This window comes from Pan troglodytes, chromosome 19, assembly GCF_028858775.2.
Source record: "Pan troglodytes isolate AG18354 chromosome 19, NHGRI_mPanTro3-v2.0_pri, whole genome shotgun sequence".
Lineage (NCBI taxonomy): Eukaryota > Metazoa > Chordata > Mammalia > Primates > Hominidae > Pan > Pan troglodytes.
The window spans coordinates 11,585,439-11,604,509 of NC_072417.2; the positions used below are offsets into that span (position 1 = coordinate 11,585,439).

General features: G+C 55.6%; 1 protein-coding gene across 11 annotated transcripts in view; it reads right to left on the reverse strand.

Annotated features, from left to right (window-relative positions):
- ABR (ABR activator of RhoGEF and GTPase) overlaps positions 1-19,071 on the reverse strand; it is a 203,030-nt gene that overhangs the window by 110,667 nt on the left and 73,292 nt on the right. For 6 of the 11 annotated variants that reach the window (XM_024350157.3, XM_063799498.1, XM_063799497.1 and 3 more), the window contains one exon: positions 3,844-3,942. The exons of 2 other annotated variants lie outside the window; for them this stretch is intronic. In XM_024350157.3, coding sequence (XP_024205925.1) covers positions 3,844-3,942 — 99 coding nt within the window. Of the gene's footprint in view, positions 1-3,843; positions 3,943-4,597; positions 4,659-13,043; positions 13,274-19,071 lie in introns of those variants that run through there. 3 more of the 11 variants (XM_024350156.2, XM_063799501.1, XM_024350159.3) reach the window with 3 other exon arrangements.

Below are 19,071 nucleotides of genomic sequence, written 5' to 3' on the forward strand. Positions count from 1 at the left end.
CGCCCCGGGAGGAGAGAGCCGGGGAAGGGGGGGAACCCGCCCCGGGAGGAGAGAGCCGGGGAAGGGGGGGAACCCGCCCCGGGAGGAGAGAGCCGGGGAAGGGGGGGAACCCGCCCCGGGAGGAGAGAGCCGGGGAAGCGGGGGAACCCGCCCCGGGTGGAGAGAGCCGGGGAAGGGGGGGAACCCGCCCCGGGAGGAGAGAGCTCGGGAAGGGGGGAACCTGCGCCAGGCATATCAGGAAGGGGGCCCCTGCCCCACAGATTCTGCCTTTGGGGCATGAGCTGTTAGAAAGGCAGAGCAGGGAGGGGCTCTTGGTCTTGGCCCAGAGGAAGAGGCTCGTGGGTGGCAGGTGGGATCTAAGGGCTCCGTGTCTGATGGGGACAGGCGCCACTCCCTCCTTCAGGGAACGGGTGTGTTGTGGCAGAAACCACGAAGCCCTAACCTGTCTCCTCTCCCAGCAATAGAGAAATTAACAGTGTCAACGAACACTCAGGCTGTGTTCTAAGAGCTTTATGTGCCGGACACAGTGGCTCACATCTGTAATCCCAGCACTTTGGGAGGCTGAGGCGGGCGGATCACTTGAGGTCAGGAGTTCAAGACCAGCCTGGCCAACATGGTGAAATCTCATCTCTACTAAAAATACAAAAATTAGCTGGGCGTGGTGGTGGGTGCCTGTAATCTCAGCTACTTGGGAAGCTGACACAGGAGAATGGCTTGAACCCAGGAGGCGGAGGTTATAATGAGCCGAGATTGTGCCACGGCACTCCAGCCTGGGCAACAGAGCAAGACTCCGTCTCAAAAAAAAAAAAAAAGAACTCTGTGTATAAATTCCTTTAATCCTCACAACGACCCCATGAAAAGCATAGTATTTGTATACCCAGTTTGCAGATGGAAAAACTGAGGCACGATAGCTCATCCACCTGCTGAAAGCCTGGAGCCAGTACGGCCAGGCAGTCTAGATCCTCTGTCTGAACTCCTTTCAAATACACATCCTGTTAGTAATGACAACTATGTTCCTTTTTGGACAGCAATTCACGGTTTGGAAGACGTGTTTCACAAATGTCTGACGGGTTGTCTCTTTGCCTGTCCTCCTTTCTTCCACTAACAATTGAGTGTCTTAAGTAACTCAACGCTGTATGAGGTCCCAAAAGCATCTCCCGATCTTCTCAACCCCATGGAAAGAGAGAGAAAGAACGGCATCCCTCTCATCTTCAGATCCAGAAATGGAGGCTCAAGGAATTTATGTAGAGCTCGCCCAAAGCCAGCAGTTTTCTTTTCTTTTTTTTTTTTTTTTGTGATGGAGTCTCACTGTGTCGCCCAGGCTGGAGTGCAGTGGCGCAATCTCAGCTCGCTGCAAGCTCCGCCTCCCGGGTTCACACCATTCTCCTGCCTCAGCCTCCCGAGTGGCTGGGACTACAGGTGCTCGCCACCACGCCCGGCTAATTTTTTTTTGTACTTTTTTAGTAGAGACGGGGTTTCACCGTGTTGGCCAGGATGGTCTGGATCTCCTGACCTCGTGATCCGCCCACCTCAGCCTCCCAAAGGCTGGGATTACAGGCTTGAGACACCGCGCCCGGCCAAAGCCAGCAGTTTTCAAACCCACAACAGGTGTAAGACACCATGGGCCCGGCAATTACATATATATACAGGCACACACAGACAACAAACCGAAAGTTCCCTCACTTATCTTTCCCGTGTATGATGCATGCTGACATTTTTTCATTGGTTTAAAAATGCTGGTTCAACCCACTGTACTGGTTTCACAACCCACTGTACTGATTTCACAACCCAATGCACTGATGGGCTGAGAGGCACAGTTTGGGAAACAGGGCAATACGCCTGCTCTTCATGGCAGGGCCAAGTCTTGCCCTAGCTCCGGCCCCAGGCCGGGACCCTCAGCTACCTGCCACACTGCCCCTCACTTGGAAAACAGCTCCGTACACAAAGATTAACTCCTGGAGAGATGGGACGTACTCGGCCTGGCGTGTGGCAAAACAGCTGCACATTCAGAGTTTCGCTCTTGTTGCCCCGGCTGGAGTGCAATGGTGCGAACTCGGCTCACTGCAACCTCCACCTCCCGGGTTCAAGCGATTCTCCTGCCTCAGCCTCCTGAGTAGCTGGGATTACAGGGGCCCGCCACCACGCCCGGCTAATTTTTTGTATTTTTAGTAGAGATGGGGCTTCACCATGTTGGCCAGGCTGGTTTCGAACTCCTGACCTCAGGTGATCCACCCACCTCAGCCTCCCAAAGTGCTGGGATTACAGGTGTCAGCCACTGCACCCGGCCTTTTTTTTTTTGAGGAATTTCACTTCCGTCGTCCAGTCTGGAGTACAGTGGCGCACTCTCAGCTCACTACGACCTTCGCCCCCAGGTTCAAGCGATTCTCATGCCTCAGCCTCCTGAGTAACTGGGATTACAGGTATGCACCACCACGCCTGGCTTTTTTTTGCATTTCTAGTAGAGACAAGGTTTCACCACATTGGCCAGGCTGGTCTCGAACTCCTGTCCTCAAGTGATCTGCCCACCTGGGGCTCCCAAAGTGCTGGGATTACAGGCACTGAGCCACGGCGCCCCGGCCTGCACCTGCACATTTACACAGTCATTCCTGGGTAACATAAATGTCAAGTCCCCTGGGACACTGACAGCATCTCAGGGTTGACGTGTGACAACACCTCACGTCATGGCAAGTACTTAAATGTGCATCTTAGAATTCTTGTTAAGAATGAGCTTCCACAGATCCACACTTCTGCGTCTCCCTTTTCTGACAATTACCTTATGTCTCAGGCTGCAAAACACCCAGAAGAAAGAACTTGACACGCCACGATCACTCTGCGTAACATTCAGACACATCTAAGGAGCACTTTCTTCCAAGGCAAAACCACCTCACATCTGTGTAGTACTTTTATCTTCCGAAAACATTTTCATATTCCCCTCCCAATAAGACTCAACAACGATGCCTCCATCTGGGAGGGGAACTGAGGCATGTTACCGAGAGCTGAGTTTGGCCTGATGCCTCAGAGCTGTGCCGCTTCTCAAAAGAACACAGACAGGCCGGGCGCAGTGGCTCATGCCTGTAATCCCAGCACTTTGGGAGGCCAAGGCGGGCAGATCACCTGAGGTCAGGAGTTGGAAACCAGCCTGGCCAACATGATAAAATCCCGTCTCTACTAAATACGAAAATTAGCCAGGAGTGGTGGCGTGCACCTGCAATTCCAGCCACTCGGGAGGCTGAGGCAGGAGAATCACTTGAACCCGGGAGGCAGAGGTTGCAGTGAGCCGAGATCGCACCACTGCACTCCAGCCTGGGTGACAAGAGCAAAACTCCGTCTTAAAAAAAAAAAAAAAAAAAAAGAACACAGCCTCCCACCTCATATTTCCTGACACGGGGCCTCAGGATGGCACTAACGGTTCCCTCACCCAGGGAGGCAGAAGGACTTGGACGCAAGACGGCAGAGACTTCTTAACTGGATTGATTGGGAGTGACTGCCCAGAGCCCAGCGTGGAGAAGGCGCTCGGCCCCCGCCCAGGCAGGCAGAGCACCGTGATGGGTTCATGATGCCCTATGCCAGGGTCGTGGGTGACAGGTGTGTTTGCCATCTCTAAGCCGGGTGTGCTGCTTCTCCTGCCTTTTGAGAGCTGGAGCTGAGAGGCACAGGCCCTTTCTAGCAATGACCCGGGCTGCCTGATGCCCAGCCAGAAGCAGACCAGCTGCAGACTCTGTCCACAGGGAGGGACGGGTACAGGTCCCCTTTCCTCTCCAACTCCGAAAGCAGCTTCAGAGCATGACATCACCCAACACGGGCGGGGCGACCGGAAGGCCCCAGAGCAAGGACTGTACTCACCAGCAACAGGGCTTCCAGCTGGTTAATGTAGATCTCTTCGCTGGCCAAGAACCCCGAGAGAACCAGCTTCCTCATCTCCAGGCCTTTCCCTGCTTCCACCTGCACAAACGCAAAGCACAGCCAACAGCTCATGAGCAAGGAGGCCAAAACCCTGCGTGGACGGTCTGTTTCCCTGCCCTTCCCCGCCGACCTTTTTTTTTTTTATTTTGAGACGAAGTCTCGCTCTGTCACCTAGGCTGGAGTAAAGTGGCACAATCTCGGCTCACTGCAACCTCCGCCTCCCGGGTTCCAGTGATTCTCCTGCCTCAGCCTCCCGAGTAGCTGGGATTACAGGCACCTGCCACCATGCCCAGATAATTTTTGTATTTTTAGTAGAAATGGGGTTTCGCCATGTTGGCCAGGCTGGTATAGAACTCCTGACCTCAGATGATCCACCCACCTCAGCCTCCCAAAGTGCTGGGATTACAGGTGTGAGCTACCGCGCCCAGCCATCATGCCAGACTAATTTTTTGTGTATTTTTAGTAGAGATAGGGTTTCACCATGTTGGCCAGGCTGGTATAGAACTCCTGACCTCAGGTGATCCGTCCGCCTCAGCCTCCCAAAGTGCTGGGACTACAGGCGTGAGCCACCGCGCCCGGCCCCCCTTTCCCCTTTCCCCTTATTTTAAGCGACACTTTCATAGTGGATAAAGGTCAGATATTATGATAAAAAATATACAAAACATGCAGAAATATAAAAGGAAAAGACAATCACCCATATTCCTCCTGTAACATCTCGTTTTGCTTCCCTCAATCTATCTTCCACATTTCCCCATCTGATATTCATCCATCGATTCATCCACCTGCCAACCAAGCCAACCTTCTCATGGTGAGCAAGACACAAGGACCTGCCCCAGGTCTGCTGGGCAGTTTAACGGGCTGTGCGGGGATAAGGATGTTCAGGAGGGAAAATCAGAGTCATGACTGAGGCAGGGCACGGTCACAAGGGAGGGCACACCAGGGGCCAGAATCTAAGTCTGGGGGGCAGAGAGGGGTCCCAGAGGAAGTGACAGATAAACCGAGAGAAGTGCGGGTGCAGAGAACGGAATGGAAGGGCCCCAGCCTTGAGGCCTCCTAGTCACAATTCTGTCCTTATCCTCTTGTCCCCAGGGGCTCAATCCCACAACAGAAGGCCAGCTGTGAGCCCCTCAGCCTTACCGCACCCCTGCCCCGCACACTTGCCCCAGCACTTCCTGATCACCTCACTGTGCCGGGAACAGATCCAAAGTGGCCTTCTCCTCCCTCCAGAACTGCTGCTCCTTAGTGTGGAGGTCACACGCTATTGGGCATTGGATGTCCACCAACTAGCACAGTGCCTGGCACAGAGAAAGTACCCCCAAAGTCTTCCTCAGTGGAAAAACATGCATAGTAATTCTTCTCAGCCAGGACCCCCAAGAGTCATCCCTGGGCCCCTCTTCCTTCTCTCTCCTTTCCCTCTGCCACACCGAGCCCCCAAGCCCTTCCGCGCTTCCCTGCTCATCTGTCGCCTCCTGTTCCCTCTGTCCCACTCCTCCCCTCTCCTGTGGCTGAGGCCCCCGGCATCTCACCCTGTCACCTCCTGTTCCCTGTGTCCCACCCCTCCCCTTTCCTGTGGCTGAGGACCCCTGCATCTTACCCTGTCGCCTCCTGTTCCCTCTGTCCCACCCCTCCCCTCTCCTGTGGCTGAGGCCCCCGGCACCTCACTCTGTCGCCTGGGTTCTCGAACCGACTTTTCCCCCCTCTCTTCCTCTCCTCCTGCCTGTCCCACATACCAGAGCTGGATTCAACTTCTAAGAGTGCCACCTTACCCGATGCTCGCCAAGGACCGAGTATGAATACTGCAAAATGCGAGTACTTGGGGATTCCACGGGGCTATGTGTCCATTTATTTATTCATTCAATAAATATTTACTGAATGTCCACCAGGCCCTATAGATACCATGGGAAACAGACAGTGGCCCCCGTTCTCAAGTGGCTTAGACTCTAGTGGGAAAGACATTTATTTTTTCATTTTTTTTTTTTTTTTAGAGACGGAGTCTCGCTCTTACGCCCAGGCTAGAGTGCACTGGCGCGATCTCGGCTCACTGCAACCTCTGCCTCCCAGGTTCACGCCATTCTCCTGCCTCAGCCTCCTGAATAGCTGGGACTACAGGCGCCCGCCACCACGCCCAGCTAACTTTTTGTATTTTTAGTAGAGCCGGGATTTCACCGTGTTAACCAGGATGGTCTCGATCTCCTGACCTCGTGATCCGCCCGCCTTGGCCTCCCAAAGTGCTGGGATTACAGGCGTGAGCCACCGCACCCTGCCGGAAAGACATTCAAAAAACAAGTAAAGATTCGGCCCTAGACTGGGACGTGGGGCCCACCATATCCTTTATGAGCCACCTGCAGTGGCCCAGATGCCCGTCCCTACCCTTCCAGGCTTTCCCACAGCCAGGACATCGCTCAGTCTCCCCCACACGCAGGAGAACCAGCTTCCTCATCTTCAAAGGTCTCTAGCTTTCGGTTCGTTCTTTACCTGCTGCCTAAAATGCCATCTTTCCCTGAGGCATCGTGGCCACAGAAGGGGAGTGAGAGGGCCGGGGAGACAGGGTAGTGGTGAGGGACTGCTTGGAAGATGCTACACTGGTAGGTTTGAAGACAGAGGATGGGGCCACGAGCTAAGGAATGCAGAGAGCCTTTGGAAGCTGGAAACGGCAACAAAATGAACTCACTCCCCTAGAGCAGGGGCTTCCGATCTTTTGGCTCCCCTGAGCCACACTGGAAGACGACTGTCTCGGGCCACACATAAAATACAATAACACTAACGACAGCAGATGAACTAAAAGAAATATATATAATGTTTTAAGAGTTTACAAATTTGTGTCGGGCCACATTCAAAGCAGTCCTGGGCCGTATGGCCACAGGCTGGATAAGCTTGCCCTAGAGCTTCCAGAAGCAATGCAGCCCTGGAGATCCTTTTTATTTTAATTAATCTATTTATTTATGTATTTACTTATTGAGACAAAGTCTCCCTCTGTCACCCAGGGCTGGAGTGCAATGGCATGATCTCAGCTCACTGCAACCTCTGCCTCCCAGGTTCAAGCGATTCTCCTGCCTCAGCCTCCCGAGTACCTGGGATTACAGGCGTCCACCATCACACCCACTAATTTTTGTATTTTTAGTAGAGATGGGGTTTCACCATGTTGGCCAGGCTCGTCTCAAACTCCTGACCTCAGGTGATGCGCCTGCCTCAGCCTCCCAAAGTGCTGGGATTACAGGTGTGAGCCATGGAGCCGGGCCGAGATCCTTTTTAGATTTCTGTATAAGAGAACAAATTTGTGTGGTTTTAAGCCCTTAAGTTTGTGGCGATTTGTTTCAGCAGCATTAGAAAAGCAAGACAGACCCCACGCTTCAGGCAAGGGCAATAGTTACTTACTGGCGGCTTCACAAATTCCAGGAACTGAGCTTAGCTATCTTCGTGGTTCAACTCACCAGAGTCTCAAAACCTGGCAGGTGTTATCATCTTCCTGAGGCACCGAGAGTCGGGACTGCCAGAGGCCTGCACAGCCTCCAGCACACGTAGCCCCGGGGGACAAGATCAGAGCCTGGAACAGCCCCCAGCTCCAGCCCCTCCAGGTCAGACCCTCAGGGGTCTTCCTGCTGCTTCCCAGCCTTGACAAATGGGAACTCATCCCCTGTGCTGGGGGCTAGCACCCCCTCCTGTTCCCTGCCAACCAAGGATTTGCCTGAGGGTTTAGCAAATGCCACACCGTGAGCTTTAACTGTAGAGCTGGTTGGACTAGGATAGGGGGAAGAAAGGGATTTGCAGCCCCAGCCACAAACAAGCTTCATCCCCCCTGGCACGAGCATAGACCCTGGAAGCCCTGTAATCGCCCATTTCTGCAAGATCCTCCCCTCAAGACTTCCATTCACAATCCAGTCTTGAAAGGCTGGTTCTGATGGGAAGACAACTCAGGAAGACCCTCCCTCAAGAGGCAACAGTCAGCCCCAAGAGTCCTGCTCTGGGCCCCGTTCACGCTGCAGTTTTGGCTGGGATGGGAGCAAAGGCGTTGGAGAGTGTACGGATGGGAAATTAGCCTCGGTGCACTTGGCTAACAGGAGACCTGTTGCTCAGTCACCACCAAAGGAAGGCCTGTTCCATCTCCCATCTTTTCCAGCTTTCCTCAGACTCCACAATTCCCAGTTTAGAGCCATGAGGAAATTCACATTGTTTCTTCAGTCTTTGCAGGGCGTCTCTTGTCTCATCAAACAACAGGCTCACCACTCACTCACCCATTCCCACCGGGAGCCAGGCACCGGGAATACGAAGGTGAAGGAGAGGTGCCCACGTGCCCAGAATGCTCCGGAGTGAGTTCTCTAAAGAGTTCCAGGTCCCACAGCCTCTGCCACGCTGCCTACCTGTCTCTAGCACCGGGAAGCTGCCTGTCCTCACTTCCTCCCAGCCAGAACTTGTGAAATGCAGTCCTGGTGGGTTCGTTTATCCTCAGCATCCTGCACAATCTGCTAGGCTGACAGTGTGGCAGCTTGAAGCCGCCAATCCAAAGACGTCAGGTCACTCTGGTAGGGACAGTGTCTAGAGATAAGGCGTGGCCAGCTCAGGCCTGGTCCTCCACAGAGTTGAGAGGCTAAATAAAGCCTCCAAACATCTGGATCCAGGCCAAGCAAAGACACAATCTCTCCAGGAGCACTGGCCTCCAAGACAACAAGCAGGGCTGGCTCTCTGGCTGCGACTCAAGGCTATAGGGCATGCAGCGAGGGTCTGAGGCTTCACAGACGGCAGAAGTCAGTTCACGGGCCACAGCTGGCTGCCAGGAGTACCCAGCAGGATCTGCTCAGAGTAGATGCCACCGGGCCTGGGGGTGGGGGTGGCCGTGCCTGGGGCTTATACCCACACCAAGCACCAACCTCAGGACAACTGGCCCATCTCAGTCTCAGGACAGCTGAGGCAGTGTAGAGACATCGAGAGACCCTCTCCTCTCCCAGCGCTAGGCGCTGAGGAAGTCTCTTTCAGCTGCTTCCTTGGCAGAATTTAGAACAGAGAAGACGGGTCAACTGCTGGGGGACAAAGACCAAATTCCAGCAGCCCCTCTCTCCTGAAGGGTGGATCCCCGTATTCTGGGCTCCCTGTTGCTGTCTGAAGTCTTAGGCAGGCACCATGGGGCACAGGCAATGTTTTGAAACTTCGGTTGTTCATATCCCACCCTTAAAATTTTGCCATACTCACATACCACCACCTGCACTATTCTTTACTCAATATTGTTCTTTACAGTAACTTTTTTTTTTTTTTTTTTTTTTTGAGACAGAGTCTCACTGTGTCACCCAGGCTGGAGTGCAGTGGCAGGATCTTGGCTCACTGCAACCTCCATCTCCCGGGTTCAAGTGATTCTCCTGCTTCAGCCTCCTGAGTAGTTGGGATTACAGGTGCACGCCACCACGCCCAGATACTTTTTGTGTTTTTAGTAGAGACAGGGTTTCACCATGTTGGCCAGGCTGGTCTTGAACTCCTGACCTCATGATCCACCGCGCCCAGTCTCCCAAAGTGCTGGGATTACAGGCATGAGCCACTGCACCCAAGAACTGACTTGTAAAAAGCAGTCTTACCCTACACGTATTTGAAATCGTAAGAAAAATGTACAGGTCATATTTTTTCTAATATATATTAAAATATATACTTAACCATTAAAATGCAAAATATAGATCGAGGTGCCACCGATCATTTCTCAAATCACCACATGTGGGGCCCGCACTTAGAAAAACATCCAAATGGGGGATACAGGCATGATGTGGAGGCACAAGAGACCTGGGCAGGTGAAACAGAAATAGAGATGTTTCATATGATCCATTAAAAGCTGGCACAGAATTGGGCTGGGCTCAGTGGCTCACTCCTGTAATCCCAGCACTTTGGGAGGCCAAGATGGGCAGACTGCTTGAGCCCAGGAGTTACAGACTAGCGTGGGCAACATGGTGAAACCCTGTCTCTACAAAAATATAAAAATTAGCCCAACGTGGTGGCATGTGCCTGTAGTGAGGGGGAGGCTGAGGTGGGAGGACTGATTGAGTCTGGGAGGTGGAGGCCACAGAGAGCCATGATTGTGCCACCGCACTCCAGCCTGGGTGACAGAGTGAGACTCTGTCTCAAAAGAAAAAAAAAAAATGGCACAGAATGATACCTAAAGGGTTAATCTGCATTACAAAAGGGTTTTTATTCCTGACAAATAAGTTCCTTAAAATAGCACCTTCTACAACGCCCCCGTCACAACCCTACCTATCTTTAAATAGAATGGCATGAAACATTTTTGGCAAGTGTCCGCCATTTTACAGATGCAACGTGACGCTGCTATCAGTATTTGCATTACCAGTTTTACAGATCAATAACTCTTCAAAGGTAAGTCTGGGCTGAGATATGCAGCAAACTGCAGCTATAGCTTTGGAGAAAACTGCAGCCAACTTTACCTCTGCCCCCCAGGAAGACGAAGCGTCTTGGAAATGACATTGGAAACAGGATTGATTTATGGGCCTGGCACTTGGGCACATGCTCACAATGCAACTGCTGCTTAAGGTAAGTACCCCTAAAGTAAAGTAATAGCAAAGAGAATTGCCTTGGATTCCTACCAGCTGCCAGGGAAGGGTGTGCCAAGAACCTCTGCAGCCCAGGACAGGAGTGTATCATCCAGAAATGACCCTTGGCCTGCACACACACACACATGCACGCATCCAGGCCATCCCCAACTCCACTAGAAGTGGTCCCTTCTCCCCTGAAGTTGGTGCCCTTTTATCAGTACTCTATTCTCACAGTCTTTTTTTTTTTTTTTTTTTTTTTTTGAGACTGAGTCTCACTCTGTCACCCAGGCTGGAATGCAGTGGCATGATCTTGGCTTGCTGCAACCTCTGCCTCCCAGGTTCAAGTGATTCTCCTGCCTCAGCCTCCTGAGTAGCTGGGATTACAGACGCCCACCACCACGGCCAGCTAATTTTTGTATTTTTAGTAGAGATGTGGTTTCACTATATTGGTCAGGCTGATCTCGAACTCCTGACCTCAGGTGATCCGCCCACCTCAGCCTCCCAAAGTGCTGGGAATACAGGCGTGAGCCACCGCATCTGGCCCACCCTGCCTACTTCCGTACTCTATTCCTACTCCCGCACTCTATTCCTACTCCCTGTACCTGCCCCTTGCTCTGAACGCCTTGTGAGGGAAGATCACGCCTTGTTCCTGTTGTCATCTCTACAGTGCCAGGCAGGGTGCTCTGAAGAGCACCTAACCTGAGAGTGTTTGTTGAATGAATCCAGGAGCTTTCTTCCCACCGCTCTGTGGCCACCTGCTTGTCTTCTCCCTCTGAGGCCAATGCCGGTAGAGGAGGGAGGAATTCTAGAGGTGTTCAGGATGGAGCAGGGAGCCTGGAACTCCCCAGCATTCGAGAAAGGTCCCCTTCCCCCATGCTGGCAGCAAAGTAGAGGGGAAGACCCCATCCCGGTGCTCACGGGGACCCAGGAGGAGCAGCGTTTTCAGGTGTGACACGTGCTCAGGCTCTCTCGGCGTCCGTGGGCCACCGCCGTATGCAGCAGGACACCTCTGAGATGGAGCGAGGCTGGGAACCTGGTGCACCCTTCGTGGGCCCCAGCGGGCCTCACACATTGTGCAGATGCTCACAGGCACCAGCCCCACGCCAAGCACTGTGCAGTGTTCAGCAATGAATATGACATGGTCCTGCTCCTCCAGGAGAATGGGATATAATTGCGGAGGCAAATGTCTAGGGTTCTGAGCATCTGAGCAGAATGAAATACGGGCTTAGCTGAGGCATACGCCAGGGTCCAGCAGAAGGGGAGGTCCAGGAGGCAGCCTCTGAGTGGGCCCACATCTGTGCTGGGGGCTTCCCAGAGGAGGCCCATGAGGGCCACACACCTCCCATCCCAGCATTGCTACTCCCAGCCTGACTCCTGGCTCAGGAGCAGATTTTCCCACCCTGTTCCTAGTGGGGAGGCTGGTCAGACCCTAAGTGCAGAGGCCTCCCTGAGCCCACCGGGAGACGTGACTTACCCCCACGGCCCTACGCCAGCACCAGATCAGAGAAGACAGGGTGGGGTGCCAGCCACCGCCAGCCTCCCTACAGCTCCACTCCCCACCCAGGCCTGCAGCCACCGCTCCACCCATCCTCACACATCAGCCATCTCCCGTGGTTCTGCATCTATTTTTACCTCCATTGGCTCCTCCTCAGAGCCACACTGTAGAGTGGGTGGGGCAGGACTGTGATCCCCATCTTCTGTGAGGGGCAGGGAGGCCCAGAGAGGTTCAGGGACAGCCTCCCGTCCCCAGCAATGCTGGCTGCACATGCCTTCTAGGCCCCGCCGATGGGCACTCGGTGAGGCAGCCTCGCCTAGCAGTCTGCAAACTCCCCGAAACGCATCCTCACTGGGCCTCCCTTCTCGACACAGAACCAGAGAGCAGTTGAGCAAAAGGCTGAGGTGGAAGCTCTGAGAGGTGTGTCCAGGAGAGAAAAGGGAAGACCGCTGTGGTGTGCCGGGCCAGACTCACAGAGCCGGCGTGGTTCCGGGGCCGCCCTGCTCCTCAAGGGATTCTGGCCACCACTGCCCTCCAGTTCCACCGGGAGGCAACCTCTCCTACAGGACGGGGCATTGCTGCAGAGAACGCCGTCAGCCCCAGAGCGGGTGGGCCAGGGCCCAGCAGATGCTCCCTGCCTGTCCCGCCTCGGGAAGGGCACCTGCCCACCTGGCTGCAGCCTCCAAGCCAGCTGTTCCCTCCCCCCTTCAGCTGACCCAGTGCTTTTCCTTCAAGGAAGCTCAGTGACCTCTGGCTCTTGCCCTTTGCAAACACCCTCTTGCCTCAGCTCAGAGACACCAAGTCCCTGTCTCCTGGCTGGGAAGAGGGTGGCCCCTCTCTTGCGGTTGCCGTGGAAACGGGGGATTCCTGCCCACCCGCTCCAGGGAGGCTGCGAGGCTCGGGCTGACAGGCGCGCCAGGTGACTCCTGGCACAGCCGCCGGAGCCCTGAGCTGGGCTGGCCTGGAGGGGGCGGCAACCACTCCCCCGAGGACACCGGTCGGGGAGGCAGGCCCGCCCCTCTCCCCCGGGAACAGCTGCCGGGGCCGGGACCCTCGCGGACTCCGCCGAGGGCTTCCACCCGGCCGCGCGCTCTGCGCCCCCATCAGCCATTTCTCCCGCGCACCTTCGGCAGCGCCGGCCCGGCCCCCCCCAGCGCCCAGGGCGTGTCACGCTCCCACCTTCACAGCCACCAGGAAGGGGGACCCTGAGCCGGGGCTGGTCGGGGTTCCCAGCTCGCACTCCTCCAGGAGAAACACATCTTCGTCCTCCAGAACCTTGTCCAGCAAGCCTATCGCCTCCTCTTCCTCCTCCATGGCAGCCGGAGCCCGCGGAGGGCAGACAGGAAGCGGGGTCCACGCAGCGGCGGCGGGAGGAGGGAGGAGGGAGGAGGCGGGCGGGAGGGGGGGCAGGTCTACACCCGCGCGCCCGGCCTGGGGCTCCCGACCCGGGACTGCATCCCGGACCTAGTCCAGCCCGCTCCGCCGCCGCCGCCGCCGCCGCCGCCTCGCGCGTCCTCGCCCGGCGAAAGGGGGAGCAAGGCCCGGGCAGCCCCTGACGCCGTGCCCGGCCCGTGGCGGAGGCGAACCCGCCGCACAGCAGCCCAGCGCCCTCCTCCGTGTCCCGCCCGGCCCCGCAGGGCCCGCCCTTCCCGGGCTCCGGGGCTCGGGCTCGCGCTCGCTCCGAACACACAGGAAACGCGCGTCGCGAGGTGGAGCCGCCCGTCCTCTGGGGTTGCGGGGCCGCGGCTGGCGGAGGCTTCTGCGGCGGAGGAGGAGCGAGGAGGCCGCGGCCGGGCCGGGCCGGGCCGGGCCGGGCCGGGGTGGGGTGGGGTGGAGCGGGGAGGCCGCTTCCCAGACGCATCTTCATTCCCCGCGCGCGGCCGAGCCAGGAGCCCGGCGAGCAGGGGCGACCCCCAGAGCCACCCCGGAGTCCCCATGCGCCGGAGCCCCCTTCCGGAGGGGAGGCCCCGGCCCGCCCAGAAGCCACAGCCGCGTCCCGGCCGCCGCTGGAGGAGTCAGGCTTTGCAACAGACAGGCCTGACCTGCCCCCAAGCAGGAGCGTGGCGCCACCACGGTCCTGCTCACGAGCGGTGGGCGTCCCACTCACAGGGACCAGGATCCCCCTCCTCCAAGCAGCCCCCCTCCTCCGAGCAGTCCCCCCAACTCACAGGTGCTGAGACCAGCACCCCCACCTCCTCCGAGCAGCCCCCCTCCTCCGAGCAGTCCCCCCACTCACGGACGCTACTGACACCAGCACCCCCACCTCCTCCGAGCAGCCCCCCAGCCACCCCACCGCAGGGGGCCATCCTGCAAGTGGAGTGCACACAGAACCCAGGACAGGCACCCAGAACCCAGGACAGGCACCATCGCCGGCCCTGCCCACTCCCAGCCAGCTTCCCCTGGCTTCTCCAACGGTTGCAGAACCCCCAACTGTGCAGGGAGTGAGGCCACATTCTGGTCCCCCTGGCCCTAGTTCCCGGATGCACATACACCTCCTTCCATGGGAGGAGGAGTCCAGGGGAGGCCCTGGGAAAAGCTCTTTTACAACCCAACGATGGAGCAAAGGTTGCAAACGGCACCCATGAGGGTGCGGGTGAGGCCTGCGGGTGAGGCCAGCCGGTGAAGCGAGCCAGGTAGGGCAGGGTGAAACCACCACTCACTCCAGCTGATGGCTGCTGGAGGAAACGCAAGCTCATGGCTGCCTGATCTCTGTTCAAAATAAGCTAAAATCTGGCTTATTAACAGGAATGCTCCTGATTTTAAAACGATGGCAAATAATTAACATTTTAAAACAACATGGTGCCGTCTAAATGAACCACACCTGTGGCCCGAGTTCAGGCCACAGCCCCCCACTCCCCCCAGAATTCTTCAGAAGCTCTGGGCTCTAGGTGGGGCTCATGCAATTCCATTGGCAGCAGAGAAGCTGCTCTCTCTGGAGAGAGGCTCCATCCTGTTTCAGAGCTGAAATACAGAGCAGGGGATTGGGGGGTGAGCCCTTGGGGGGCCCCAGGGCTAACAGCCTTTGATCAGGGAACTGTGCCACCAGGGTTCAGCAGAGGCACACCCCCACCCCACCCCACCCCACCCATCTCCTTCCAGCCCCTGGTTTTCCCCTGTCCCTGCCCGGGTGGGTTATAAATAGCCAGGGCGCATCTGAAGGGCCCTTTCAGCCACAATTCCTCATTTGGTGCGGGTGGGTGAGGCTGTGGCCAGGGCTTGGGAACGACCAGGCCTGGCATTCCCCAGGGCACAAGTATGCCAGCTCAGGGCCTGGTACCACGGGTTCTACTGTCTCCCACCCAGCGGGCTCCAAGTGCATGGTATGGGCTGCCCACATGAGTCAGACCTGCAGGTGACACGAAGAAGGGCCTAAAACCCCACAGGCCCCTGCTGTGTTCCTTCCTCCACTCAAGAGGACATGAGGTGCCCTTGGAAGTCTGCCAGGATATCCTCGTCCCCGTTCCCCACACCTCTACACGGCATGGTGACACTGACGCCCACTTCTTCCCAAAATTCCTGAACCCCACACAAGTGACTCCCTGAGTATCCAGGGCCTCTCTACTCCACCCCGTCCCCGGTGGCTGGAAATTCCAGTGAGTAATGAGAGTGCCCCTCCATCAGACACAGACTCCACTCACAGGCCCTCGGTGCCCCCCTGGAGGGGAAGTGACTCACCAGTCCCCACAGCTTCCCTCCCCTTCCCTTACAAATGCCCTGAGCCAGCCCTGGACCTGAGCTCCACACTCCGTCTGCCTCGGCCTGGCTCCTAATGTTCTCCATAGAAGCAGCCTGCTTCAAAGGCCCCCCAAACGGTTTATTCCAAAGCCAGAGGCCTCCCTCTCCGACTCTTTGGCCTCCGCAGTCTAGAGTTTCTCCAAGCCCTCAGCTGCCCTGTTGATGCAGGCACTGCCCCGAGCACTCTCTGGTGTAGGCTGGCCCTTCATTCTCCCGCCTCCTGTAAATGTGGAGTCACTTGCTTGGGCCCAGCCTCAGCCCTCTGCTCCCTTCCCCCAGAGAAGCAGCCCTTCTCCCTTCCAGGCCAGTGGTGGCCCACTGCCAGCTCCAGCCCTGGTGTCTTGCTGGGCTCTAGGTCTAGCACCTGCCCCGGCCACTGGGTCTCCTCACTTGGAAGCCCCAGCCACAGCCCTTCCACTCCACACATCTGGACCAAAGGACCTTCCTCCTTCTGAAACAGCTTCCCCTTCCGGGTTTCCACTTCTGTTAGTGCGGCCGCCATCTTGCCAGTCTTCCTTCCCTCAACCCCCACATCCCTTTTACCAAGTCCTTCGGTTCTTCTTTTCCTTTTCCAAAGCCACCACCCCACCAAGCTTTAGAGCCTCTTACACCCACACGACCACACGTACTTCCCCACTTTGGCTCCTGATCTTGTCCGTCCATCTGTCTGTTCATTCATTCATTCATACCCAGAAAAGGCCTGGCATGGCACACATACAAGGCTGGGAGACGGGGCCCTTGCCGTTCGCAGGCTCTCGATCCGTCTGGGGTGAGGACGTGTGAACACACGAGGCAGTGTTCTCGTTTACCAGCCACCCTGGGGATGGAGAACAGTGGCACTAACGCTGCCTGAGAGTGAAAGCTTCACAGGACAGTGGCTTCTGAGTAGCATCTGGAAATAGGGAAGGGTTTCCAGGCAAAGAAGAGAAGGCCCGAAAGGAAAGGGTTAAGCAGCTTCAGCAACCTGGTTGCAGTGGCGCACCTGAAATCTCAGGTACTCAGGAGGCTGAGGTGGGAGGATCGTTTGAGCTCAAGAGTTGGAGGCTGCAATGAGCTGTGATCGCACCACTGCACTCCAGCCTGGGCAACAGAGCCAGACTCTGTCTTGAGGGAGGGAGGGAGGGAGGAAGAGAGGAAGGAAAGGAGGAAGGAAGGTAGGTTAAGAAGCACTGCTTGCTAGAGGACAGAAGATGAACTTGGAGAAGTGGGCTGAACAGCATCATGGAGGGTGAGGGGCATAAGCACACACCACACCTAGCTAATGTTTGAAATCTTTCGCAGCCACTGAGATTTCTGACACCATCAAGTCTAAATCTCAGTCTCCAATGGTTGACTCCCCACAGTCTTCCCCCACACCCACCCTCCATTCCCTCCTTCCCTGACCCAATCAGCAAGCATTTGTTAATGCCTGACCCAATCAGCAAGCATTTGTTAACCGCCTGACCCAATCAGCAAGCATTTGTTAACCGCCTGACCCAATCAGCAAGCATTTGTTAACGCCTGACCCAATCAGCAAGCATTTGTTAACCACCTGACCCAATCAGCAAGCAGTTGTTAACCGCCTGACCCAATCAGCAAGCAGTTGTTAACCGCCTGACCCAATCAGCAAGCATTTGTTAACCGCCTGACCCAATCAGCAAGCATTTGTTAGCCGCCTGACCCAATCAGCAAGCATTTGTTAGCCGCCTGACCCAATCAGCAAGCATTTGTTAGCCGCCTGACCCAATCAGCAAGCAGTTGTTAGCCGCCTGACCCAATCAGCAAGCATTTGTTAACCGCCTGACCCAATCAGCAAGCAGTTGTTAACCGCCTGACCCAATCAGCAAGCAGTTGTTAACCGCCTGACCCAATCAGCAAGCAGTTGTTAAACGCCTGCTGTGCACCAGGCAGTGTGCTAGCATTCGGAATGCAGCCATGGACAGGGAACCCCGTGCCTACCATCGTGGAGCTGACAGTCTCGGGGACAGACTGACCTGGTGACTGACTCCCAAGGCAGTGTCAAGGGAGGGGCAAGGCTGTACTGAGGAGGGGAGCAGTGTCAGAACTCTGCAGCTGAGGTGCCACTTTTCTAGAAGGGATAACATGGGAACACCTATTGCGATTTTTTTTTTTTTTTTTTTTTTTTTTTTTGAGACGGAGTCTCGCTCTGTCACCCAGGCTGGAGTGCAGTGGCGTGATCTCAGCACACTGCAACCTCTGCCTCCTCGGTTCAACCCATTCTTTTGCCTCAGCCTCCCAAGTAGCTGGGATTACAGGAACCCACCACCAGGCCCGGCTAATTTTTGTATTTTTAGTACAGATGGGGTTTCATCATGTTGGCCAGGCTGGTCTCAAACCCCTGACCTCAGGTGATCCACCCGCCTCGGCCTCCCAAAGGGCTGGGATTACAGGTGTGAGCCACGGCACCTGGCCCACTGCTCATTTTTAGATTCGAATTTAAACGTCACCTCCTCCAGGGAGCCTCCCGTGACTCCCCATTGGCTGCGTCAGATGTGCCCACTGGTGCCCTCAGAGCCCACTCTACGTTCCCAATCGTGGCACTTCTATTTTAACTTCTTTATTTTCCTGTTACATCACTAACAATTCTAACTCTGTAGACACACATAATAAAGAAAGAGAAAGTCTCCTCTGGTTCCCTCTGACAGAGGGAGCCTCTAAGAGTTAGTTATACATTTTTCCTTATTTGTGTCCACGAATAAACTATACATATGGGCCGGGTGCAGTGGCTTACGCCTGAAATCCCAACAGTTCGGGAGGCCGAGGCAAGAGGATCACTCAAGCCCAGGAGTTTGAGACCAGCTGGGCAAAATGGCAAGACCTCATCTCTATAAAAATTTTAAAAAATAATTAGCTGAGTGTGGTGGCATGCTCTTGTGGTCCCGGCTTCTTGGGATGCTGAGGCAGGAGGATTGCTTGGGCCAGGATATTGAGGCTGCAATGAACTGTGTTTGTGCTACTGTGTTCCCGACTGGACAACAGAGAAAGACCCTGTCTCAAAAAAAAAAAAAAAAAAAAAAAAATTAGGCTGGGCGCGGTGGCTCACGCCTTTAATCCCGCACTTTGGGAGGCCGAGGCAGGTAGATCACTTGAGTTCAGGAGTTCATGACCAGCCTGGTCTACGTGGTAAAACCCTGTCTCTACTAAAAACACAAAAATTAACCAGGAAGGGTGGCACAGGCCTGTAATCCCAGCTACTCTGGAGGATGAGGCACAAGAATTCCTTGAATCCGGGAGGCAGTGGTTGCAGTGAGCTGAGATCACACCACTGCACTCTAGTCTGGGTGACAGAGCAAGGCTCTTGTCTCAAAAAAAAAAAAAAAAAAATTCTGGCCGGGCACAGTGGCTCACACCTGTAATCCCAGCACTTTGGGAGGCTGAGGCAGGCGGATCACCTGAGGTCAGGAGTTCGAGACCATC